This window comes from Neoarius graeffei, chromosome 23 (genome assembly GCF_027579695.1).
Source record: "Neoarius graeffei isolate fNeoGra1 chromosome 23, fNeoGra1.pri, whole genome shotgun sequence".
Classification (NCBI taxonomy): Eukaryota; Metazoa; Chordata; class Actinopteri; order Siluriformes; family Ariidae; genus Neoarius; species Neoarius graeffei.
Genome location: NC_083591.1, coordinates 24,498,487 through 24,524,709, shown reverse-complemented (window position 1 = coordinate 24,524,709; position 26,223 = coordinate 24,498,487). Strand labels below are relative to the sequence as shown.

Here is a 26,223-nt window from a genome sequence, read left to right as displayed (position 1 = left end):
GGCCAGGCCGATTATCGGTCGACCCCTACTTTAAACTGCTTGAACTGCTAATTGGGAGCCAAACTGCCCAATGCACACTATGTAGCATGCCTAAATAGTAATGACACCAGTGATATAGTGGCATATCTATTTGGAATAGTAGGATGTAGATTGGGATGCAACATTTTTGTGTATTACAGAAGGGTTTTGAAACAAATTTTGTGTCTGTCAGTGTGACTCTGTGTTAGGCCCAATCCCAATTCTAATTTCTACCCCTACCCCTACCCCTCCCCCTTCCCCTTGGCCCTTCCCCTTGAAACTGAGCTACAAGGGATAGGGCTTGAAATTCAACCCCTACGTATTGGGATAGCCCTTCAACGATCGCATACGTCATCGCGTACCTCCGTCAGCGTTTACGTTAGCAAAACGCGACCAAATGCATCATTGGCTGCGACCAACCGCTACAGTCAGAGCCAGAACCAGAAATCTCTGCTGGCAGGGTGTGATTTGTTAACTAACACCACTGAATGGGATATCTTTGGCGCTTCGTGCACCACATCCGACAGAATGAGGTGTCAGAACACTCATGTAAACAATAAAAGCGAGAATAACAGAACAAAACGTACGCAGTCAAGCAACCGAAAACAATACTCACTCCCAAAGCTTTTTAGCAGCAGCTTGGATTTCAGAAATCGCTGCTCATTCTCAGCTCGAAAGCGAATCAAGCGGCGTGTTTCCTCTGGATAACAACTTAAAACACGTAAATAATGGAGAAAATACATTTATGACAATCTTTCGCCGCGGGAACCGCCATCTTTCTGAAATCCGCATGAAATCTCGCTGAAATCCGCATGGCATTGTGGGAAATCACTCAAACCCCTTCGTTCGGAGTCAGCTCCAGGAAAATCTCCGTTTGGAGGGGTACAGAAGCCCTACCCCTTCCCCTACCCCTCCGCGTTAACTGGGATTGGGATACCCCTACCCCTTCACGTGAACGCGCAAAATGGAGGGGAAGGGCCAAGGGGTTGGTCCAAGGGGTGAAATGGGATTCGGCCTTAGTGTAGACTTTTTTGGCTTTTTGGTACCTTGGTCTGTGACTGAAAGCGCCTGATCAAACCACAGTGGCTGTACATCATCTTTGATATGGTTTAACTATGTACATTATGTAGTATCATAAACATGTTGTGGCTTTTTTCATATTTCTCAACGCAATGCACAGGATCAAGGGCTGAATGTAGGGGTTTTCCCCTTGAGGCTCTGCACATCTCTGGGGGTGTTTGATGCAACTATTGCCGCTTTTCCACTACAAACGCGGCTGAGTTGGGCTGAGCCGTGCCGTGCCGTGCTGAGTCGGGCTGAGCGGGGCTGTTGGAGCTGCATTTCGACTACAACCGCGCTGAACCGTGCTGGCTGGAAGTGGGTGGACACATTGGGTGGAGTTAGCGAAAGTGGGTGGACGTCAGGTGATGTCGTTAAGCAGCGCAAACAGTGACATCAGTGAGCTTTTAAGCGGTAGTCTCACGACCCGAATAGTAAACAATAAACATGGAGGACATGAAGTCGTTAGTGTTGCTGGTCTTGGTGCTGTGGCTTGTTGTCACCGACAACGCGGACAGATACTGGCAAGAGCGTATAGATGAGGCGAGGCGCATAAGGCTTCAGAAATTCTCGTAATTCGTAATTCTTCTCCTTCCGGGTTTGCGGTGTTTACAGATCCCAGCGCGCTCGCGGGGCGTGTGTGGGCATGTGAGGACACTCCTCCTCACCAATCAGTGCACAGGGGAGTGTCTGCTCACGCCCCCAACCTCACTCAGCTCGCTTTGGCTCGCTTCAGCCCCACTCCAAAACGGTGCGAGTTTTAGGGGCTAAGCAGGGCTGAAGCGAGCTGAGTCGTGCTGGTTTTTGGTAGTCGAAACGCGAGCCATGTCGGGCTGAAGTGAGCTGAAGCGAGCTGAAGTGAGCTGAAAAAGGGTAGTGGAAAAGGGCCATATGCTCCTGACTCTAGCCAGATAAAATATAATGTAGACAACAAACTTCTGATTGTTTCCAGTGTTCTTTTTTTTCCAACTTCATATGTGATTCTAATGTTAAAAATGGGCACAAACTGAAAAACAATTTGGTGTGAATTGGATAGTGCTTGCATACTATTTAAAAATATCAGTTCTCTAGCTCAACAACTTCACAATTGCACTGAATAAAAAGTTCACTGAAATGTACTTAATTCAAATGTGTACATCGATTCCACATGGATGCATTCAGTTACATTAACACACTTTCATATATCCAGCATGATTTGTTCATGTATTTCCAAAGCCCTGGAATAACATCACGTCACCTGAGCTCAAAAATGAATTTGTGACCCTGGCATTCTGAGGTGGCACAACATAATTGAACAGTGTTAACACTACATGAATTGATCACACTCGCTCTGTGCAATTCAAACTAAGATAAGAAATGTTCGAATTAAATTTCATATAAGCAATCGATGGGTGGCATGGTGGTGCAATAGTTAGCACTGTTGCCTCAAAGCAAGAAGGTTCTGGGTTTGCATGTTCTCCCCGTGCCTGCATGGGTTTCCTTCAGGCAGTCCAGTTTCCTCCCACAGTTCAAAGACATGTGGATTGGGTCAGCTGGCTCCTCTAAATTGCCCATAGGTGTGAATGTGTGTGAAATGGTTGTTTGTCCTGTGATAGATTGGTGACTTGCGCAGGGTGTACCCCGGTTCTCACCCAGTCAGCTGGGATTGGCTCCAGTTTCTTCACAACCCTGACGGATAAACGGTATAGATGATGGATGGGTGGATGGATGGATAAGCAATGAAATCATGTTTTGAAATGAACCTAAATAATTTATGTAAATTATAATGGTGTGGCTACAAATCAGGTGACTATAATCTCTCCTTCCTAAATTGGAGAACAAAAAGACCCTATTTGTTCAGCCAGAAAAAAGCTAAAACAGCAAGATTCTTGAAATCTTTTCTCTATGTGCCATCAGACACTTTCCTTTTCTCACTACTGTTTGCTTTGCTTACGCTTTGTGTCTCTCTCCCTCTCCTTCTGTCCTGATTGGACAGAATTAGTGCATACATCATTAATGTTATTAATACTTGTATGTTCATTAAGCTGCTGCTTCAAATTGCCAATGCTGCTTGCTACCTGCTATACTGGTTACAATAAAAGTTATATATAAGAATGACGTTTTCTTTGTTCCAGAAATGGCTTGCAGGTTGTGCCAGTGTTGAAATCGCACACTTTCTGCTCTGCATTGTGGCTTTCATGGCAAGGGCTCTGTGGGCTTTTGTTTTGCTTTTAATTCATGTTTTGTTTTGTTTCCACCCTCATCCTGTCATTGGTTTGTGTGTCTTATTTTCCCTGGTAGTAACTGGTTTTACTGATTTACAAGTGGAGCACGATAAAGCTTGGTACTTAAACAGGATAAAGAGGAGCGCATACTGTGCATGTCTCTTAACTGTTCAAGAGCAGTTTGGTTCTATAAACAGGCTGATATGGCTGAAAAAGCACTCAAAAGTTGCCACATAGTATTGGTACAAAGAAATATACTTGCTCTCAAAAAACTAAAACATTCATGTTGCTCCCATTGCCCTTCCACCCTCTGCTCTCATGTCACAAACAAATAGGAAACAAGTCACATGCTTTCTTGGATCAGATTAATACATTTGAATCACTCGCGCACACACACACACACACACACACACACACACACACACACACACACACACACACACACACACACTCAGACTTAGTCACTCCTGCATCTAACGATGCATGAGGCGGTCAAGGCACTCTATTTCTACCAGTCCTGCGCTATTCTGTTGGCATCGTTCCAGATTTTATTGACCAGATGTAGGTCCCTCTTCACCATTTGTCGCCAGCTCATTTTGGGTTGCCCTCTTTTTCTCTTGTCTGTTGGGACCCATTTAGCGGCCTGGTTTGCAGGTCTTGTCATGGAGAGTCTCAATACATGTCCTAACCAGCAGAGGCATAATTTGCAGATGGTTGTTGATAAATTTCCTCCATTTATACACAGTCTGTCTGACTGTGGATTGGTGGAGTCCAAACTCTTTAGAGATGGTTTTGTAACCTTTTCCAGCTTGATGAGCATCAACAATGCTTTTTCTGAGGTCCTCAGAAATCTCCTTTGTTCATGCCATGATACACTTCCACAAACATGTGTTGTGAAGATCAGACTTTGATAGATCCCTGTTCTTTAAATAAAACAGGGTGCCAACTCACACCTGATTGTCATCCCACTGATTGAAAACACCTGACTCTAATTTCACCTTCAAATTAACTGCTAATCCTAGAGGTTCACATACTTTTGCCACTCAGATATGTAATATTGGATCATTTTCCTCAATAAATAAATGACCAAGGATAATATTTTTGTCTCATTTGTTTAACTGGGTTCTCTTTTTCTACTTGTGTGAAAATCTGATGATGTTTTAGGTCATGTTTATGCAGAAATATAGAAAATTCTAAAGGGTTCACAAACTTTCAAGCACCACCGTACCACCTTTGCGATCTGGCAGACAGTTCGCATGTCATTGTGTTGGCAGCTTCTTTGGCTTCTTCCACTTGTCTGTTTAACCATTCTCTCTTGTCCCTTTTGAGCACTTTGTTTCACCTCTTTGTCCTTTTCAGTACACTCCTGGCAGGGTGTTCGGTTAGGAAAGCACTGGTGTCTTTTCAAGTGGAGTTGCTTCCTCTAAGCTATTAAACCCCATGTGTTGTCACTGATCCAAAATTCCTTGAGGGGCTTCCTGAGCCCCAAAATTTCTTCTCCAGCAGATGGCATTGCATCCTTCATCTGGTCCCACCATTCTCTGGCACCTGGCGTTGGTTTAGGCAAGGCAGTATACCTGTTGTTCAGATGGGATTGGAATTGTGCTTGTGTAGCAGTGTCTTCCAGTTTGCTGGTGTCGTATCTTTTTGGTCTTGTCTTTCTTTTTCTGTTTCTTCAGCTTGATCTTCAGCTTCACTATGGTCAGTACAAACATCTGCTCCACGATATACACATACATCTTGCAGACAAGGTATTCTCCACTTGGGGCCTATTGCATTGTGGTCGATTTGTGTCTGTGTTCTATCATCATTAGAAGTCAATGTGCTCTTATGAATGTTTATGGTCAAACAGTGTTGACCCAACCTTCATGTTTTATGGCGCAGAACTGTACAAAATGGTCACCATTATCTGTTCACTTTCCATAACCATATGGACCAAGGACGTGCTCAAAACCTGCTCGGTCACCTCCAATTTGTGCATTCAAGTTCCCCATGACCAAAAGGATGTCATGTCTCAGTACTTTCTCAACCAGGTCTTGAAGTTGTTGGTAGAAGGTGTCCTTGTCAGCATTGTCATGGTCATTCGGTGTGTGGCATAGCATCGGATGAAGGTTCCTCTGGCATGTGAAGTGATGAATCTTGCTGTGAGAAGTTGTTCATTTACAGGTGTCCATTCCTCTAGTGCATTACCTGCCTGTTTGTCCAGTATAAGGGCAACACCATCACGGTGGATGTTATCCTGATGGCCAGAGAACAGAATAGTCTTGTCTCCTGTTTTAAATCTGCCTGAATCTGTCCAGCTTGCCTCGCTCAGGCCCAAGATGTTGATTTTGTATGTATCCATCTCACTGATAACCTGTGCCATCTTTGATGACTGGAATAGGGTTCTAACATTCCAGTATCCAATACATGTTACCATTTTTGCAGGCAGGACTCGAGATTTTGTGGCACTAGCTTCCTCTGAGAGTCTTTCACTGGTGTCCATCATACTGTCTCCAGCTTAAGACGACTGTTGTCCTTGCTGCATTGTCATTCTTGAAGCGTTTTGATCCGTTTTTGTAGCTTAGTTTTCTTTACGGGTGCTAGCCTGCAACCCAACCCCCTTGCAATTTTATATAGAGAGACTGTAGGAGGAAAATTGTCCCTGGTGTAGCCTTTGCCTAAATAAGCATAACCTGCAAGGCAGCAGGTAGATTTGATTTCGGAGTTTCCTTCTCCTAGCCTTTGCTTAAAAGCCTAACCTACAAGGCAGCAGGTGGTTGGATTGGTGAGCGTCAGAGTGGGTCCACACACTGGTGGGTCTTGCATACCTCACCTCTGGGGCTCCAACCTGCTCCGAAATCCCTCACAGTTTGCCCAATTGGGGCAAAATATACTTGGGCACAGTGCCAAAGGGAAATACTGAATGCGTTTTAAACTCAGTTTTACTTCCTACAGTAGTATAACCAATCATAACCTAAACAGTTCTTAGTGGTGTATAAAAATATGCATATTTGTCAACTACAACAAATTGGTCTGCGTGCAGGGGCGAGGAGGGAAGAAGTTCTACATCGAGTTGAAAGAAATCATGGAAAGGGATCCACTGTCACAACTGTGTGAAAATGAGAAGGATCTGATATGGACTCTGCGCTGTGACTGCCGAGAGAACTTTCCACAGTCCCTCCCTAAACTACTACTGTCTGTCAAATGGAATAAACATGAAGACATGGCGCAGGTATGTAAATAAACATGTACGCATGGGTGACTTCAACCATCTTCTCTTAGTAGGAAGATTTCTCTATATCCATCTTGTTCTTGCCTTTTCTTCAGTTGCAGGCATTGTTGCAGATTTGGCCTAAAATATGTCCTCGAGATGCTTTAGAGCTACTGGATTTTAACTACCCGGATCAATATGTCCGAGAGTATGCAGTCAGTTGTCTGCAAGATATGAAGTAAGTGCTCAACACTGTCATGCTTGTTTATACTGACTTAATTGTTTTGTTTTTCTTTCTTTTTTTGGTTATTGCATTTTCTTTGAAAGCAAATATGCGGACCATTATGTTGATGGCCATTTTGTAACAACTGTCCATCGGTTAGTGCTTTTTCAAGTATGGTACTAATATTTATATTCAGATGTTCTAGAAATAAATACAGAGTGCCACTGTTGGCATTTCTGCTTATGCATGACCATAACTTGGTAACATGTGGAATGGGATCATTAAGTAATGGGAATGTGATAATTGTCATGGCATTGACTGACTTGGTAATGTGAAAGAACAAGATGTTTAATTTGTGAGCACAACTTGTAATGCAAGGAAATGGAAACAATTAAACCTGACCACATCTTAATAAGGTCTGATCATTGTATTGGTGACTCCAAACTGGAGTATGAGTATATACAGGTTTTTACTGTAACCACCAGATTATTTTGGGGAAAGCTGCCCTTGTCTTTTTGACGTAAGATGTAAACCCCATAAAGGTTTACGTGCATACTTCCTTCTTAATTGGTAAAACAAAATGTTTGTTCTGCACATGTTTGTTCAATTAAATCAACTGGTTTTTATGTAAATATTGTACAGTGTACAAAACAATGAACAACTCTTACAGTTGTGGTCAGAAGTTTACATTGATGTCACTGTCATCTTGGATATGAATGTCATGGCAATATTTGGGCTTTCAGTAATTTCTTTGAACTGTTCTTTTTCTGTGGCAGAATGTATAGCATACATCTTTAATTTGAAAAAAAAAACCCACTAGAATTTGGTGCACAAGTTTTAATTTTCTTTGGGTTTTCTGAAATCAACACAGGGTCAAAATTATACATATAGCATCAAAAATATACATACAGCACACCTAATATTTGGATAAAATGTCTCTTCGCAAGATTCACCTTGACCAAACATTTTAATTTACCATGAACAAGATTCTGGTAGAATTATGGTTGGATATTTCATGACTCTTCATGGTAGAATCAGTAGAGTTCAATTTAAATTTTTTTTTTCTTGGCATGGACTCGACTTATAAGCACGGTCCATATATTTTCAATAGGGTTGAAGTCAGTGCTTATTTTAAGCTTAATGTTAGCCTGCTTTATCCTCCATAACCAGCTGTCATATGTGTTTGGGTTCATTGTCTTGCTGCAAGTCCCAAGTCGTGTTGAAGTTTCTGATGGTTTATGCTGAATTTTGAGGTAGTCCTCCTCCTTCATTATTCCATCCACTTTGTGCAATGAACCAGTTCCACTGGCAGCAAAACAGCCCCAGAGCATGATGATCCTACCACCACCACCAGCTGGTACAGTGTCCCTCTATACATGATGGTTATTGTGGCCAAACAACTCAATCTTTGTCTCCTCTGACCATGCAGCTATCTTCCAGAAGGGTTTTTCTTGTCTGTGTTCATCTTCAAACTTTAAACTTGAAGGTGTCAATTTTGATTATTTCTTGGATAGCAGCCTCTTAGTCCATGGTGATCTGAACTGTAGACAGTGATCCATCAGCTTCCAGTTCATGGCAAGGCTGTGCCATGGTGGTTCCCAGGTTGTTCCTGACCATCCAAACCAATTTCCTATCAGCTGAGGGTGACAGTTTGGGTTTTCTTGAAGCAAAGTGGCTTGGCAAAGTGACTACACCTCACAATAACTTGCATACAATTGTTTGAACTGATCTTGGAATTTGCAGTTGTTTAGAAATGGCTCCAAGAGACATTCCGGAGTTGTGTCCTCTTTCTCAGATCTGCACTGAGCTCCTTGGACTTTCCCATTTTACTGTGTTGGTCAATCCAATGAGTGCTGTAAACAAGCCCTTTTTATGAAGGCACAGAGAAGCTACCAGCTGTAGTCAATCATGATCACTAACCGGAAGTTAAGGGACCTTGGCCTTGGCAAGATGAGAGACATTTTGGAAGTTTCAGTACCTCTGAATTAATAATCCAAGTGAGCGTATATAAATTTTTGACCCCATATGTATAACTTTGACCCTGCGTTGATTTCAGAAAACCCAAAGAAAATTAAAACTTGTGCACCAAATTCTAGTGTTTTTTTTTTCAATTAAAGATGTATGCTATACATTCTGCTACAGAAAAAGAACAGTTCAAAGAAATTACTGAAAGCCCAAATATTGCCATGACATTCATATCCAAGATGACATTCATGTCACTGTATGTAAACTTCTGGCCACAACTGTATATGAAATCAATTCTGAAATTGTGCAAGGAAATTTAAAGTCAGATCCTTCAAAAGTATATATCTTTAATTTTGAGGCTAGTTTAAAATCTTGCTGAATCTTTTTTAATACGACTTAATATGAATTAAACATTTCATAATGAAAAATTAAGTAGAGATTTATGTAATATCTATTTTAGTTATTGTAAAATATAGAACTGAGATGTTCATTGTTTTCTATATTATACATAATTTACATAAATGATTGGAAAGATGCAGTCGGGTGGCTTCACAAGAGGAAGCACTTGATATCCTTTGCCCTCCCTGGTTGGTAGCTGTTGCAGGATAGGGAGATCTAACTGGAGGCTGGATATTGGCTATAACTAAATTTTTGGGGAGGATTACTTGTGACTTCTTGTCTACCAACGCAGACCTCTGTTGTCTGCTTTGGTTGACTGTTGTAATAAGAAATGGACATCTAGTTGATGAATGTTTGTAGCTGTTCGAGGACAGTGTTTGTGAGAAGGCAGACATTTTCTAAAGACAGAAAAATATACATTGATTGTTGTTACAATAGCATCTGTAAAGGAGTGGGCAGCAAGAGAACAGTCGGTTCTCAAAGTTGATGTGTTTGAAGCAGGAAAAATGGGTAAGTATAAGGATCTGAGGGACTTTGACAAGGGCAAAATTGTGATGGCTAGATGACTAGAGCTGAGCATTTCCAAAATGGCACATCTTGTGGGGTGTTCCCAGTATGCAGTGGTTGGTACTTACCAAAAGTGGTCCAAGAAAGGACAACCAGTGAACCAGTGACAGGGTCATGGGCAGCCAAGGCTCATTGATTCGCATGGGGCATGAAGGCTAGTCCATATGGTCCAATCCCACAGAAGAGCTACTGTAGCACAAACTGCTGAAAACGTTAATTCTGACACCTTTATGTTTTAGCCAGCATTAACTTTTTCAGCAGTTTGTGCTACAGTAGCTCTTCTGCGGGATTGGACCATATGGGCTAGCCTTCATGCCCCATGCGACTCAGTGAGCCTTTGACACCCATGACCCTGTCACCAGTTTGCTTGTTGTCCTTCCTTGGACCACTTTTGGTAGGTACTAACCACTGCATACCTGGAACACCCCACAAGATGTGCCATTTTGGAGATGCTCAGACCCAGTCATCTAGCCATCACAATTTGACCCTTGTCAAAGTCGGTCACTTGCCCGTTTTTATTAGCTCATTCGGCCACAGGCCAGGCCAGATGAGCTTATGTGACCACCCGTCATCCATCGTTGTCCATCCACAATTTACAAAAATTGCTACTCCTCCTACAGGATTGATTGGATTTTGATCAAACTCACATACAGTGTTCCCCAGGTGGATGTGCATAAAACTTGTCAAGATGGTGGCACTACCTGTCCTATTTATGATTTTATGGGTGTCTTGGCCAGTATGAGCTACAGCCTCGTTGAGGCTATTTTTTCCTGCTTCCAACACATCAACTTTGAGGACTGACTGTTTTATTCCTGCCTAATATATGCCACCCCTTGACAGCTGCCATTGTAATAAAATAATCAATGTAATTCACTTTACCTATCAGGTTTTTTTGTTTTGTTTTTTTTAATGGCTGATCGGGGTATGTAATTTAAACAAAAATAAATATCTGTCTGTCCCTACTGTGATGAAATGTACAATATTCTGCTGCTCATGGTGTCTTACAGAGCTCTTCCATTTTTGCTTTCCTTTCTTCCTGTTTTGTATCAGTGATGAAGAACTGTTGCAGTATTTGCTGCAGCTAGTGCAGGTGTTGCGCTATGAACCATATTATGACTGTGCCCTCACACAGTATTTGCTGCAGCGTGCTCAAGCCAATCGTAAAATTGGACATTTCCTCTTCTGGCATCTTAGGCAAGTGTGTTCACTGTGTCTGTGCAAATAGTTTAAAGCTATTTATATTTTATATTGTTCTGTAGCTCTTCATTAGTACTGTTACTTTAGTGGTGTGCTCCATATATTTAAGACTTTGACTACAAGTTGAAAATGGTAATCAACAATAGTTTGGACATTTTAACTTTGACATTTAAAATGTAATATCTGACTACACTTTGAGCTGCATTTAAAATCTAGGAATCTATTTTCCAAGGTTAGAGTCTCAACCATTGTAAAATTTGTGTCTGTGTTTCCAGGTCAGAGATGCACATGCCAGCAGTATCTGTGCAATATGCCCTGATATTAGAGGCATACTGTAGAGGGAGCATCACCCACATTGAAGTGCTTAAAAAACAGGTATAAGTTTTGAAATAGAATTTTATGACCAACCTTTAAATGCAAAACAATGCATTTAATTTAAAAGACTTGAATATATATTTAGGCACTGCCTACAAGTGGCACTCCCAATGAGTGAGTGTAAATAATCCCATGTTATTTTTTTAAAGCAAATTAAAAATAAGTGCTGGATAAAAACCATCTGTGTCGCCAGACCCATTTTACTGGGGCACATGCCCCAGTATATATCTGTTGCATCCCAGTAAAATTTCCTGATCACATTTCAGAAACAGTAATGTCTTTGGCACTGCAGAATAACCATATATGACCGACGCGTCCAAATCGTACCCATTCATCTCTATTAAATTGCTGATGGAATACTTATCATACAATTAACAAACATATATCACGTGAAACCACACGACTTGAGCTTCCCAACGGTGCTACCCACTAGTTGCTGTGATAAACAGTTTGCGATAAAATTAACATCAATGCATTCGCATAAAATTTAGTCATATTCTGCATATAGCTCTGCGTCCATCTCCACACCCCTCCTTGTCAGTGCAATACCTCACTAATGCTGGAGTTTACATGACAAACCATACATCAAAATAAACAGCAGGTCCCTACTGTTTCGAATGGTATATTCATCTATGCCTTTTGCCTTTCTGGTTTTGAAATTACAGCAACAGCAAATTACAGCAACAATTTGTCCCCAACTTCGGACTGATATTCTAATGCAGCTTACATTATGTAGTTATGTCGGGACATGCAATATTTTTACAAATTATTGTTAAGACATACAGTAGGCTATCCCATCATTATGATATTTATGTTGCCAGATTCCAGACAATCCAGACAAGTATGAAAAGACATTTCGGTTGCCATGCTTCTTATAGTGGCAAACATTCAAGAACATGGAAAATTCATCAACGCAAAATGTTTTTCCTTGATAGAAAAGGCTGATGTAAATATGCAAATATTATCATAACCTAGACTGTCCTGGGGGGAGGTTATTTATATATATATATATATATATATATATATATATATATATATATATATATATATATAGAGCATGTAGATGTCTTTGGCACTGCGGAATAACCATAAACAACCAATGTGTCCAAGAGATGACCATGAGCTTAAAAGTAAAGATAGTATACCCTGAAAATAGCCTATGGTTAATTTAGCTCGATAATATCAGGAATAGAGTGGATGTTTTTCTGCTTCAAGGTGCATCAATGTAGGCAACTTTTGGTCCCTAAATATAAAGCGCACATTCTATGCACGTCCACGTGAATGTAGGGAATGCGCATGCAGCCAAGCGTGCAAAATTGGAGAAGGAAGGTACAGTGACACCACGCACGTTCACACAGCAAAAGTATATATTTTAAAGTGAAGCTGTATGTCCTATAGCACATTTCATACACTGCAAGCTTTCAAAAAAAAAAAGATTGGATTTGGGGGGGGCTGTGCCCCAGTAGAGCTTTATGTCTAGCAACGCCCCTGATAAAAACCCATCTATCTTATGTGAGTAAAGATCGAAATTTCGTTGTCTGGTGGCCAAGTGTTTGAGATACTTTGCCTTACACTTGTATTCTGGTACCCTGTGATAGTGCATGTACATTGTTCATTCGTACAGATGTTGTACAGTCGCAAAAGCCATAAAAAATCAAGTCGATGCAATACCATATTCTCTTAAGTATGGAGTGTCGTTCTGTACACTTTGCATGTGGGGAGCTCCACTATAAGGCAATAAAACATTATTCTATGAACAGACTGGATATAGGTCTGTAATTGGACTGTTCTGATTACATTTCTCTAACGTTTGAAGGAAAGCTTGTGAATTATACCATCTCTGCGGTCTCTTACTGTCAGCAACAGTACTCGACTGTAGTACATGGGACCATGTTTAATAATTATAAATATTAGCATCGTTTTGTTTGTTTTTTTAGAGGAATTAAAAGTAATGTCTCTCTTTAAAGACTACTTTGGTCAACCGACTCTGTAGTAGCAATTAACGGGCACACATTTCAAATCTATGAACATCATTTTAAATCTTTGAACCCGCATGTCCCTGAGGTGGGTGAAATACTGAAGCACAGACAAGCGGGTAATGATGTTGAAACACTTTTCACTTAGATTGTCAGCGTCACTTTTACCCCGCACGCACGCACACTCTGGTCAGGAGACACCACCTCTCCGGTCTCCCTTTCCTTACCACCACTCGGCCATCACTGAAACAGACACACATACACACATCAATTAACAACAGGTGAGATCACTTTGCTACTTGTTCCCTGGCCCCGACCTCCATTCACAAACTGACACTTGACCATGGCCCCGCTGCCACATCACACCACACAGAATTTGCAACTGTGTTGCAGAAAACTTTTTTTTTTTTTGTCCTATCCAGAGATGTGAGGACATGGCAAAAAAAAGTTTATCAAAAGCAGTTACTGTGGCAGCACTCTGCGCTTTCACAACAACTGGGTTAAATGCCAGCTTGCCCCTGATTTTTCCATTGCAATACAAATGGGATAAAGTTCAGAAATATCAATTTGCACTTTACAAAATCAGTGCTTGTAACCACGTTTGTGAACTAGGTACCTTTTTAATTTGAATACTTTACTACTACTATTAAAAAAAAAAAATCTGCTCATTACTCAACCCGGAAATGGAACCTTATTTGCACGTTGTAGATACTCCCATATCTGTAAAGCTATTTGCACTATTTCTGTTTGTGTGGTTTTTGTACATGTGCCTTTTAATACTCATGTATAAAAAAAAAATTGTGCATGACCTTTTTTTTTTAATTGTCTTCCCCCCCCCCCCCCCCAACTACTTTTGTGTATTTATGTTTATACCCAGGGTCTGGGAGAAATGATATTTAAATCCTGTCTGTCTGTATATATGGCAGAATTGACAGTAAAGTTAACTTGATATATACAACCCCGATTCCAAAAAAGTTGGGACAAAGTACAAATTGTAAATAAAAACAGAATGCAATGATGTGGAAGTTTCAAAATTCCATATTTTATTCAGAATAGAACATAGATGACATGTGAAATGTTTAAACTGAGAAAATTTATCATTTAAAGAGAAAAATTGGGTGATTTTAAATTTCATGACAACAACACATCTCAAAAAAGTTGGGACAAGGCCATGTTTACCACTGTGAGACATCCCCTTTTCTCTTTACAACAGTCTGTAAACGTCTGGGGACTGAGGAGACAAGTTGCTCAAGTTTAGGGATAGGAATGTTAACCCATTCTTGTCTAATGTAGGATTCTATTTGCTCAACTGTCTTAGGTCTTTTTTGTCATATCTTCTGTTTTATGATGCGCCAAATGTTTTCTATGGGTGAAAGATCTGGACTGCAGGCTGGCCAGTTCAGTACCCAGACCCTTCTTCTACACAGCCATGATGCTGTAATTGATGCAGTATGTGGTTTAGCATTGTCATGTTGGAAAATGCAAGGCCTTCCCTGAAAGAGACGTCGTCTGGATGGGAGCATATGTTGCTCTAGAACCTGGATATACCTTTCAGCATTGATGGTGTCTTTCCAGATGTGTAAGCTGCCCATGCCACACGCACTAATGCAACCCAATACCATCAGAGATGCAGACTTCTGAACTGAGCACTGATAACAACTTGGGTCGTCCTTCTCCTCTTTAGTCCGAATGACACGGCGTCCCTAATTTCCATAAAGAACTTCACATTTTGATTCGTCTGACCACAGAACAGTTTTCCACTTTGCCACAGTCCATTTTAAATGAGCCTTGGCCCAGAGAAGATGTCTGCACTTCTGGATCATGTTTAGATATGGCTTCTTCTTTGAACTATAGAGTTTTAGCTGGCAACGGCGGATGGCACGGTGAATTGTGTTCACTGATAATGTTCTCTGGAAATATTCCTGAGCCCATTTTGTGATTTCCAATACAGAAGCATGCCTGTATGTGATGCAGTGCCGTCTAAGGGCCCGAAGATCACGGGCACCCAGTATGGTTTTCCGGCCTTGACCCTTACGCACAGAGATTCTTCCAGATTCTCTGAATCTTTTGATGATATTATGCACTGTAGATGATGATATGTTCAAACTCTTTGCAATTTTACACTGTCGAACTCCTTTCTGATATTGCTCTACTATTTGTCGGCGCAGAATTAGGGGGATTGGTGATCCTCTTTCCATCTTTACTTCTGAGAGCCGCTGCCACTCCAAGATGCTCTTTTTATACCCAGTCATGTTAATGACCTATTGCCAATTGACCTAATGAGTTGCAATTTGGTCCTCCAGCTGTTCCTTTTTTGTACCTTTAACTTTTCCAGCCTCTTATTGCCCCTGTCCCAACTTTTTTGAGATGTGTTGCTGTCATGAAATTTCAAATGAGCCAATATTTGGCATGAAATTTCAAAATGTCTCACTTTCGACATTTGATATGTTGTCTATGTTCTATTGTGAATACAATATCAGTTTTTGAGATTTGTAAATTATTGCATTCCGTTTTTATTTACAATTTGTACTTTGTCCCAACTTTTTTGGAATCGGGGTTGTAATTTCATGACAATTAAGATGATCTAACATTTCCTGGAAAACTGATTTATGGTAACTTGTAGAGTTTCAGTAAAAATAAATAAATCTATATGTAGAACCAAATGTATGGCTGGCTAGATTTGTAACAGATTAAGGTTAGTTTGTAGTATGTAAAATTTAAGTGGTGTCTGCTTGTTTAAGATGAAGTAGACCAACCATCATTTCATCAAATAACAAAAGCGTATAGGAGTCCTGCCGCACATAATCCTGCATCTCTTTTTGTTTTTCCCCGTAAAGAAGAAGCAGCCTTTATTTGTCACACGTACACTCAATCACAGACTTGAGCACACAGTGAAATTCCTCCTCTGCATTTAACCCATCTGAAGCAGTGGACACGCGCGCGCGCGCGCACACACACACACACACACACACACACACACAGAGCAGTGGGCAGCTATGCTACAGTGCCCAGGGAGCAGTTGGGGGTTAGGTGCCTTGCTCAAGGGCACTTCAGGCCGCCCTGTGTTAATCTAACTGCATGTCTTTGACCTGTGAGGGAGCACTCGGGAGGGGGGGGAAACCCATGCAAACTCCACACAGAAAGGCCCTCATCAGCCACTGAGCTTGAACCCAGAACCTTCTTGCTGTGAAACGACCATGTGCTACACCACCATGCTGCCCTATTCAGAATGCTTTGAAATTCATTGAATATGCACAAAATACAAACTGTACAAATGTTAAACTTATGAGCACAAATGCTCATATATAACTTTACTGAGTATGTAAACTTATGAGTACAACTCTTATAATTAATTGTCTGTATCTTTTCTCTTTTTGAATGCAGGTGGAGGCGCTCGGTAAGCTAAAAGCTGTGAGTGAGTTGATCAAACTGGGCACAGTAAAGGCAAAGAATAAAACTAAGGAGGCTCAGCTGAAGGAGGCCATGATGAAGTGCCTTAGACAGACTGGCTTCACTGAGATTCTGTCAGACCTTCACTCACCACTGAACCCCCAAATATTGCTTGCTGATGTCAAGTAAGAAGGCTTTCCTTTATGTATACCTTCATCCAACACTTTAACAGAAACACCTGTACACCTACTCATTAATGCAATTATTTAATCAGCCAATCATGTGGCAGCAGTGCAATGCATAAAATCATGCAAATACTGGCCAGCAACTGTGGGTAAGCTATCAGAATGGGGGGATGTAACCTTAGTGAGTTTGACTGTGGCACGATTGTTCATGCCAGGTGGGCTGGTTTGAGTATTTCTGTAACTGCTGATCTCCTGGGATTTTCACGCATAACTGTCTCTAGAGTTTACTTGGAGTGATGCACTAAAGAAAAACATCCAGTGAGCAGCAGTTCTTCAGACAGAAATGCCTTGTTGTTGAGGGAGGTCAACGGAGAATGGCTCGACTGGTTCAAGCCTAGGGTAACTCGCATATCCACTATGTACAGTGGTGGTGAGCAAAGAAACATCTCGGGATGCACAAGATGTCAAACCTTGAGACAGATGAGCTACAGCAGCAGAAGGCCACATCAGGTTCCACTTCTGTCAGCCAAGAGCAGAAAGCTGAGGCTGCAGTGGGCACAGGCTCAACAAAACTGAACAGTTGAAGACCGTGAAAACGTCCTTATCTGATGAATCTTGATTTCTGCTGAATCACAAAATTTGGCACCAACAGCATGAATCCAGGAACCAAACCTGCCTTGCATCGGCAAGCTGGTGGAGGTGGTATAATGGTGTGGGGAACGTTTTCTGTTTGGTGTGGGCTCATTAATACCAATCAATTTTTGCTTGAATGCCACAGACTATTTGAATATTGTTGGTGACCATGCGCATCCTTCATGGCCACAATTTACCCATCTATCAGTGGCTATTTCCAGCAGGATAATGCGCTATGTCACAAAGCAAAAGTTGTCTCAAACTGGTTTCATGAACATGAGTTCAGTGCTCTTCAGTCACCTTTCCAGTCCTCCCCCCTCCCTCTTCCCCAATTTGTAGTGGTTAGCACGGTCGCTTCACAGCAAGAAGGTTCCGGGTTCGAACCCAGCGGCTGCCGAGGGCCTTTCTGTGTGGAGTTTGCATGTTCTCGCCGTGTCTGCGTGGGTTTCCTCCAGGTGCTCCGGTTTCCCCCACAATCCAAAGACATACAGTTAGTTTGACGTGGGGCGGCCTTGAGCAAGGTACCTGACCCCTGACTGCTCCCCGGGCACTCTGGTGTGGCTACCCACTGCTCTGAGTGTGTGTGCGCGTGTGTTCACTGCTTCAGATGGGTTAAATGCAGAGGATGAATTTCACTGTACTTGAAGTGTGCATGTGACAAATAAAGGTTTCTTCTTTTTCTTCTAAATTAAAAAAAATAACAACAAACATTACTTTAACTATGCCACAAGTTAGCAGAGATCACATTTCCCCCAATCTAATGTTTGATTTGAATATCACCTAAAGTGCATGATCTGTATCTGCATGATTTCATGCATTGCGCTGCTGCCACATAATTGGCTGATTGGATAATTACATGAATGAGCTAGGGTACAGATGTTCCTATTAAACTGACAGTGAGTATAGTATTAACAGAAAGTGTAACCCTCAATTTCTCAATTCCTCTATTCCATTTAGTGTGGAGAAGTGCAGGTACATGGACTCCAAAATGAAGCCTCTCTGGATTGTTTACCATAACAAGCTGCTGGTAGGAGACACGCTGGGACTCATCTTCAAGAATGGAGATGGTGAGAGACCGTGAAGAGGGAAGGATATGGATAAAGAGGAAGAGAGGTGGACATGAATGTTGAAAGGAGGGGCAGAGGCTTAAATAATTGTGGCTAAGTGCATGAAAAGTTAGGTAATGGCAACTAAAGAAATCAATTGCTTTTTATTCTCAGATCTTCGACAGGACATGCTGACTCTGCAGATCCTAAGGTTAATGGATTTGCTGTGGAAGGAAGCAAACTTGGACCTCAGGTAGTGTACACATCATTGTTTATAGACAATGTCTAAAGTTCTTGTCTTTTGAGAAAACTGCAGAATCACTTCGGGTGGGGGGATAAAAATGTGTTTTTAAAAGGGTTACTTATACAGCAAATTTATTTGTTTTATTCTATAAATAGTTTTAAGCTGTATTAATAGTTTCAGTAATATGATTATAGTAACACACATACAGCATTTGGCAGATACTCTTGTCTAGAGTGAATTACAGAAGTGCTTTGCTGTCTCTATCAAAAACATGTTAGTTCACAAAGTCAGGCACTAAGAATCCTGTCAAGCTAAAATGCTGTTGGAGGAAGTTAGTTTAGATTCAGCATGAAAGAAAATGCACAAGACAAGAGATTGTTTGTTTTAAATAGAAGTGCTTAACACTTCTCATTTTAAAAAAAGTAGGTTTTTAGTCCTCATTTGAAGACCATCAGCGACTCGGCTGTTGGACAGCCAGGGGAAGTGAAGGACGGAGAGAAGTCTTGGTGCATGTTTATCTTGTATATTGAGTGATGGTGCATCCAGTTGAGCCATGCTCGAGGCTTGAAGGGAGCCTGGTACAAAGTGAAATCATTCATATCTAACCTCTATGGACATAAACCTTTAGTATACCTCCATAAGACACCTTAAAACAATACCTAAATCATTAATCAGTGCTAAATTCAACAGAGCCAAGCAGAAGGTAACTTCTGCTTAACTTAACAAATAATGTTAAATCTTCTATTTCACTCACAGAATTGTGCCTTATGGTTGCCTGGCAACAGGAGATCGCACAGGGCTAATCGAAGTTGTATCCTCTGCTGAAACCATTGCTAACATCCAAAAAAATAGCAGCAACATGGCAGCTGCTGCAGCCTTCAACAAAGATGCTCTGCTCAGCTGGCTAAAGGACAAAAATCCTGGGTAAGACATCAGTGGTAAACCAACTTTATACCTGCAGTGTAGCTGTAGTTTTGTTCCTTTTTGTCAAAATAGTATCACATTTTAAACACTTCTTAGGTTGTCCAACAATTGCCCTTAAACCTCTGTTATAAGTGACCTTTCGAATTGTGGTTTTATTTATTTATTATAAGGGTGCCTCCAAATGAGCTGTATGTCCTTGGTGGGGTTTTTCCAGCTAAAAACGGAGAAAATAAGAAACCTGCATCGAGCACTGTTTCTTTAGTGGTGTCACATGTATGTGTCCATGTACCGTATGTGTGTGTGTACGGATTGGAGTAAGCAGGGGAGGAAAACTCATTTGGGCAGTAATATTAAGTTTGTAGGGCTGCATAATAAAGTAGACCTTTTATTGTAAAAAAAAAACAAAAAAAAAAACACTTGTATCACATGAGGTGTCATTAATATTTAAACCAAATCAATCTCACACTCCCTTCTCTGAAAAAGGCGTTTCCTCTTTATCAGGAGAGTCTACACGGGTTTAAAAACACGTGCACTTCTAAGCACAATGTTTTTCACAATCAGTATGCTAGTTTACTAGCCGGTGCTATTAATACAAAAAAGTGTAGAGCCCAGAATTTGAAAAATACCTTTGAGCTACTGGAAGCTGCATAACTACCAAACAGCTAAATGCTAAAATGAAGTAAATGCTCTATGCTTACGCCAGCAGGTTTGCCAGGTTTTTGTTTTTTGTTTGGGTTTTTTTTTGGTGGGGGGGGGTGAGAGAAATATCTGAGTGTCTTTTGTATCTGTAGTGAGGCTCTGGAGAAAGCCATTGAGGAGTTCACACTGTCTTGTGCTGGTTATTGTGTCGCCACCTATGTTCTGGGCATTGGAGATCGTCATAGTGACAACATCATGGTCCGAAGCACAGGGCAGGTGAGCATCAGAACAAGCTCCAGGTATAAAATATTTTTTTATACTAATTAATCACAAAGACATTTTCGTGTGTGTGTGTGTGTGTCAGCTCTTCCATATAGACTTTGGTCATATCTTGGGAAACTTCAAATCAAAGTTTGGAATCAAGCGAGAGCGTGTTCCATTCATTCTCACACATGACTTCATTCATGTCATTCAGGAGGGCAAAACTGGTAACACTGAGAAATTTGGCAGGCAAGTCATAGACAACATCTCATTCACACCTACATTCATTAAATCACCTGTTCTGACATGGTCATAGTTATGTGTCCTACTCTCCATGTTTTGTCTGTTTGTGTGTAGTTTTAGGCAGTACTGTGAGGATGCTTATCTGATTCTGAGGAAGAATGGAAATCTGTTCATCACACTCTTTGCCCTGATGCTTACTTCTGGGTTACCAGAACTCACTTCTGTCAAGGACATTCAGTACTTAAAGGTACACTGTCATACACCCAGTTACAGGTCAACATAGAGATATTCTTAACATGGAGACAATCTACAGCTGAGCCTGTGCCCACTGTAACCTCCGATTGTAAAAATGCCAATTTAACCTTGCACTTTTTTTTAAAACAGTTTCTGAACCCTTTAGAATTTTCTATGTTTCTGTATAAATTTGACCTAAAACATCAGATTTTCACACAAGTCCTAAAAGTAGATAAAGAGAACCCAATTAAACAAATGAAACAAAAATATCTCATCTCATTATCTCTAGCCGCTTTATCCTTCTACAGGGTCACAGGCAAGCTGGAGCCTATCCCAGCTGACTACGGGCGAAAGGCGGGGTACACCCTGGACAAGTCACCAGGTCATCACAGGGCTGACACATAGACACAGACAACCATTCACACTCACACCTACGGTCAATTTAGAGTCACCAGTTAACCTAACCTGCATGTCTTTGGACTGTGGGGGAAACCGGAGCACCCGGAGGAAACCCACGCGGACACGGGGAGAACATGCAAACTCCACACAGAAAGGCCCTCGCCGGCCACGGGGCTCGAACCCGGACCTTCTTATTGTGAGGCGACAGCACTAACCACTACACCACCTTGCCGCCTGAAACAAAAATATAATTGGTCATTTATTTATTGAGGAGAAATGATCCAATATTACATATGAGTGGCAAAAGTATGTGAACCTTTGCTTTCAGTATCTGGTGTGACCCCCTTGTGCAGTAATAACTGCAACTAAAAATTTCCAGTAACTGTTGACCAGTCCTGCACACTGGCTTGGAGGAATTTTAGCCCATTGCTCCATACAGAACAGCTTCAACTCTGGGATGTTGGTGGCTTTCCTCACATGAACTGCTTGCTTCAGTTCCTTCAACAACATTACGATTGGATTAAGGTCAGGACTTTGACTTGGCCATTCCAAAACATTTAACTTTATTCTTCTTTAACCATTCTTTGGTAGAACGACTTGTGTGCTTAGAGTCGTTGTCTTGCTGCATGACCCACCTTCTCTTGAGATTCAGTTCATGGACAGATGTCCTGACATTTTCCTTTAGAATTCACTGATATAATTCAGAATTCATTGTTCCATCAATGATGGCAAACCGTCCTGGCCCAGATGCAGCAAAACAGGCCCAAACCATGATTTTACCACCACCATGTTTCACAGATGGGATAAGGTTCTTATGCTGGAATGCAGTGTTTTCCTTTCTCCAAAACATAATGCTTCTCATTTAAACCAAAAAGTTCTATTTTGGTCTCATCTGTCCACAAAACATTTTTCCAATAGCCTTCTGGCTTGTCCACGTGATCTTTAGCAAACTGCAGACAAGCAGCAATGTTCTTTTTGGAGAGCAGTGGCTTTCTCCTTGCAACCCTACCATGCACACCATTGTTGTTCAGTGTTCTCCTGATGGTGGACTCATGAACATCAGCCAATGTGAGAGAGGCCTTCAGTTGCTTAGAAGTTATCCTAGGGTCCTTTGTGACCTCACCGACTATTAAACGCCTTGCTCTTGGAGTGATCTTTGTTGGTCGACCACTCCTGGGGAGGGTAACAATGGTCTTGAATTTCCTCCATTTGTATACAGTCTGTCTGACTGTGGATTGGTGGAGTCCAAACTCTTTAGAGATGGTTTTGTAACCTTTTCCAGCCTGATGAGCATCAACAATGCTTTTTCTAAGGTCCTCAGAAATCTCCTTTGTTCATGCCACGATGTACTTCCACAAACGGGTGTTGTGAAGATCAGACTTTGATAGATCCCTCTTCTTTAAATAAAACAGGGTGCCCACTCACACCTGATTGTCATCCCATTGATTGAAAACACCTGACTCTAATTTCACTTTCAAATTAACTGCTAATCCTAGAGGTTCACATACTTTTGCCACTCAGATATGTAATATTGGATCATTTTCCTCAATAAATAAATGACCAAGTATAATATTTTTGTCTCATTTGTTCAACTGGGTTCTCTTTATCTCCTTTTAGGACTTGTGTGAAAATCTGATGATGTTTTAGGTCATATTTATGCAGAAATATAGAAAATTCTAATGGGTTCCCAAACTTTCAAGCACCACTGTAACTGTAGATTTGTAGTCTACAGCTTAGACCAGTCTGGCCGTTGTCCTCTGACCTCTCTCATGAACAAGGCTTACTGGATGTCCCCTCCCCATGTGTTTGTGTGTTCCAGGACTCTCTCGCATTGGGTAAGACCGATGAAGAGGCACTGAAACAGTTCCGGCAGAAGTTTGATGAAGCTCTTCGAGAGAGCTGGACCACCAAAGTAAACTGGATGGCTCACAATGTGGCACATCCCTCCTAACACCCTTGTGCCAACAAGGATCCAAGTTTAGGAGAAAGCTTGAACACATGGTTGGAACCAGTCTACACTGTCTGTATTTAAAAAAAAAAAAAAAAAACGTTGTGGTGACCGTTAAACGGTTAAATACAACTTACTCAATGCAGTTAGCATAAAAAGCTGCTGATCCTAAGGACTTTCATGACTTTGAAAGAGAAATATGACTTTTGAGATTTAAAAGGATGTGGATGATTAACAAAGGGAACAACGGAGAAGATGATGGTCTTTTCATGTCAACATGAAAAAATCTTCCACATTGCAAAAAAAAAAAAAATCCCACTGTAAGAAGCACACTGACAGGAACAATGTGAAGCATCACCATTTGTTTTTTGATTTACTGCTGAGTAGATTTTTTTTTTAATTGTCATGCCATCATCTTGCAGCTGAAATAATTGTTTGTAATCTACAAATGCAGTGACGATGTCCTGGGACCATGGAATAGAAATAAGAACTGGTGCATGGAGTAGAACTGAACTTGTTTTTTTTTCATGGAACTGGAAACAGAAATGATGACTCTGAAGGCCTGTAGAGCGAACTTGAGTGAAATTGAAGAAAAGTTATAAATTATTCTTGTCATTCCACCTTAAAGCCAGAAATGACTTACAAAACAGTACTTCTTGTTGCCTGTCAGTTAAAACAGAGATAAGAGACTATAAGAAATAAGTTTTTACCTTCCACCAGTTGTTGTTATCTCAAATTCATTGTGTTCACTGTTATACAAAGTTGAAAAAATCAGAAGCATAACCCACGCATTGTTCATTCACAAAATGAGGGGTTATTAACATTATTGTGATGGCCATTACTTAACTGAAACAAGCAAATATGACAAAATGTAGCTTCCCCAAATAGTTTCATTCATGTTGTTCATATTGCCAAAAGGATTGTTTTTAAAGCATTTACTGCTACATACCATTTTAAAATTCACTATTACCCAATATATTAATGAGATCAGAATGCTGGAGCAAGAATCAGATAATGGTATTTTAGTTTAGAGAGATATTTCAGGGATTGCAACTTTTGGTAGGGCTCCACTGCCTTTAAAAGAGATACACAGACTCACCAAATGCCAAATGGGATGTACAGAACTGTGCCTTGTACAATGGAAACATCCTACTGTTCGTGCGAGACTACTTCAAGCAAGCGGTATCTAAACACTGGAATTTATTTGACCTTAATTATTTAAGGATTGTTACATGTTTTATATTTATTTTCTTATTCTGAAATGTTTAGACTACTACTAATAAACTGTATCTGAGACTTGTGAGTTTACTCACACAAGAATTCAGTTAGCAAATAGTTTCAGAGCTAAGAAATAATCAGTTCTGTCTTTTTCATCTAATGAAGCTCAATAGGTTCATTAGTAACTTTATAACTTTACTATAGCAGAAACATTGTAACAGTGCACTATCACAGGCCATTGGTGATCTCAGATATGTTTTATGTGAATAAGGGGCAGTTGATTACAATCATGGTTGTATGAAAATTCCTATAAAGCTTAAACACCATTTCAGTGAGCATCTGTGCCCATAGAACATTTTATTTGTTTTTAATGCAAAATTATATTTCCATTGAAGGACAGTGGTTTAAGATTATGCTCATGTATGTTTTCAAACATACTTTTCATCCAAACGGTGTGACACCTAACTGAAACAGTGCATTTTGTTTTTACTGTAGCAAAGAAATTATGTGAAAACAGCCTTAAACACAGATATCTATACATACCAGTGGATGTTTTATATTGTTAACCTGCTGTGTATTTCTAATGCTGCTTAAATTATCCTGAGAGAAGCAAAGTTTAAAACACAGAGAAACAAATTTAATTACCTATGGCATCTTGTATACTCTGCCTGAGAGGATATTGGTGCAATATGATGAATCTTGTTTTGTGCAAATTTGGTTTAATGTGTGTGCACTACTGCTGCTGTATGGTATTATACTAGCCTTCAATTTTCTCACACACTGAAGTGGTTTCTCTGTCTGATTCTCTGATTTGTTCTTACTGATATGTTTGTCATAGGAATGCTATTAAAGTTTTGGTATAGCATTCATTTACTTTTGTGATGGCAGAGTCCTTTCATTTCCAAAACCAAGATTATTCGTATAAATCTGCATGTATAAATCTGCATGCTTTTTATATGGTACTAATGTAGCATTCTTTCAGACTGTCTTGACTTTTTTTTTTGTTGCAAGAAATACAGGATACATTTTTGTTAAAATATAAACAGCCAGCAAGCATCAATATTGCACTGTTACTAGATATACAATGTGTTTTATGCAAGTATGAAGTATGTTCAGTGGGAAAGCTAGGGGGCTGGAGTTCAGGTTTGAACCCCTTGAAATATTTTTCAGTTCCATATGCTTATTTATGGACGGTTCTATATGATACATACAGTGCAGCTTATCTGTACATTTTATGAACATCATTATAGCACAATTACAATACAAAAATGTTAGTTTTAAATAAAATTTTTGCACAGTAGTTGATGATGTTCATCAGTCATTACAGTTGAACTACCAAGCTGAACTAGCCTCTTATTTTATTTCATCATATTTTATTGGCTATCATTTGCTATGGTGAGAAACAGGATAGAACAATCAGCATGTTGAATTTTTACTTGTTTTGCTTTAAAGCCAGATAGCTAAAGGGGAACTCAGGAATAGCAAGCTGACTGGTATAGTACTGAAGTCTCTCCACCCTCTCCATCTTTTAATCATTTTCTCTGGAACCATCATAAAGGCATTTCTTATTAATATGGCAAGATTGACTGTAAAGCAGATTTAAATAATTTCATGCTATCACCACTTTTACTAGTGCATATGGCAGAAGTGCATTGTACTTATCAGCATAATTGTAATTTATGG

General features: G+C 40.5%; 1 protein-coding gene across 2 annotated transcripts in view; it reads left to right on the top strand.

The window, feature by feature from the left end:
• Positions 1-25,840, top strand: part of pik3cb (phosphatidylinositol-4,5-bisphosphate 3-kinase, catalytic subunit beta) — a 95,640-nt gene extending 69,800 nt beyond the window's left edge. For both annotated transcript variants that reach the window (XM_060905953.1, XM_060905952.1), the window contains exons 12-23: positions 6,307-6,495; positions 6,591-6,712; positions 10,679-10,822; positions 11,101-11,200; positions 16,561-16,751; positions 18,342-18,451; positions 18,605-18,683; positions 19,431-19,598; positions 20,390-20,513; positions 20,602-20,747; positions 20,856-20,988; positions 23,194-25,840. In XM_060905953.1, the coding sequence (XP_060761936.1) occupies positions 6,307-6,495; positions 6,591-6,712; positions 10,679-10,822; positions 11,101-11,200; positions 16,561-16,751; positions 18,342-18,451; positions 18,605-18,683; positions 19,431-19,598; positions 20,390-20,513; positions 20,602-20,747; positions 20,856-20,988; positions 23,194-23,325 (1,638 nt within the window). In that variant the 3' untranslated portion in view covers positions 23,326-25,840. The remainder of the gene's footprint in view (positions 1-6,306; positions 6,496-6,590; positions 6,713-10,678; positions 10,823-11,100; positions 11,201-16,560; positions 16,752-18,341; positions 18,452-18,604; positions 18,684-19,430; positions 19,599-20,389; positions 20,514-20,601; positions 20,748-20,855; positions 20,989-23,193) is intronic.
• The last annotated feature ends 383 nt before the right edge of the window (positions 25,841-26,223 follow it).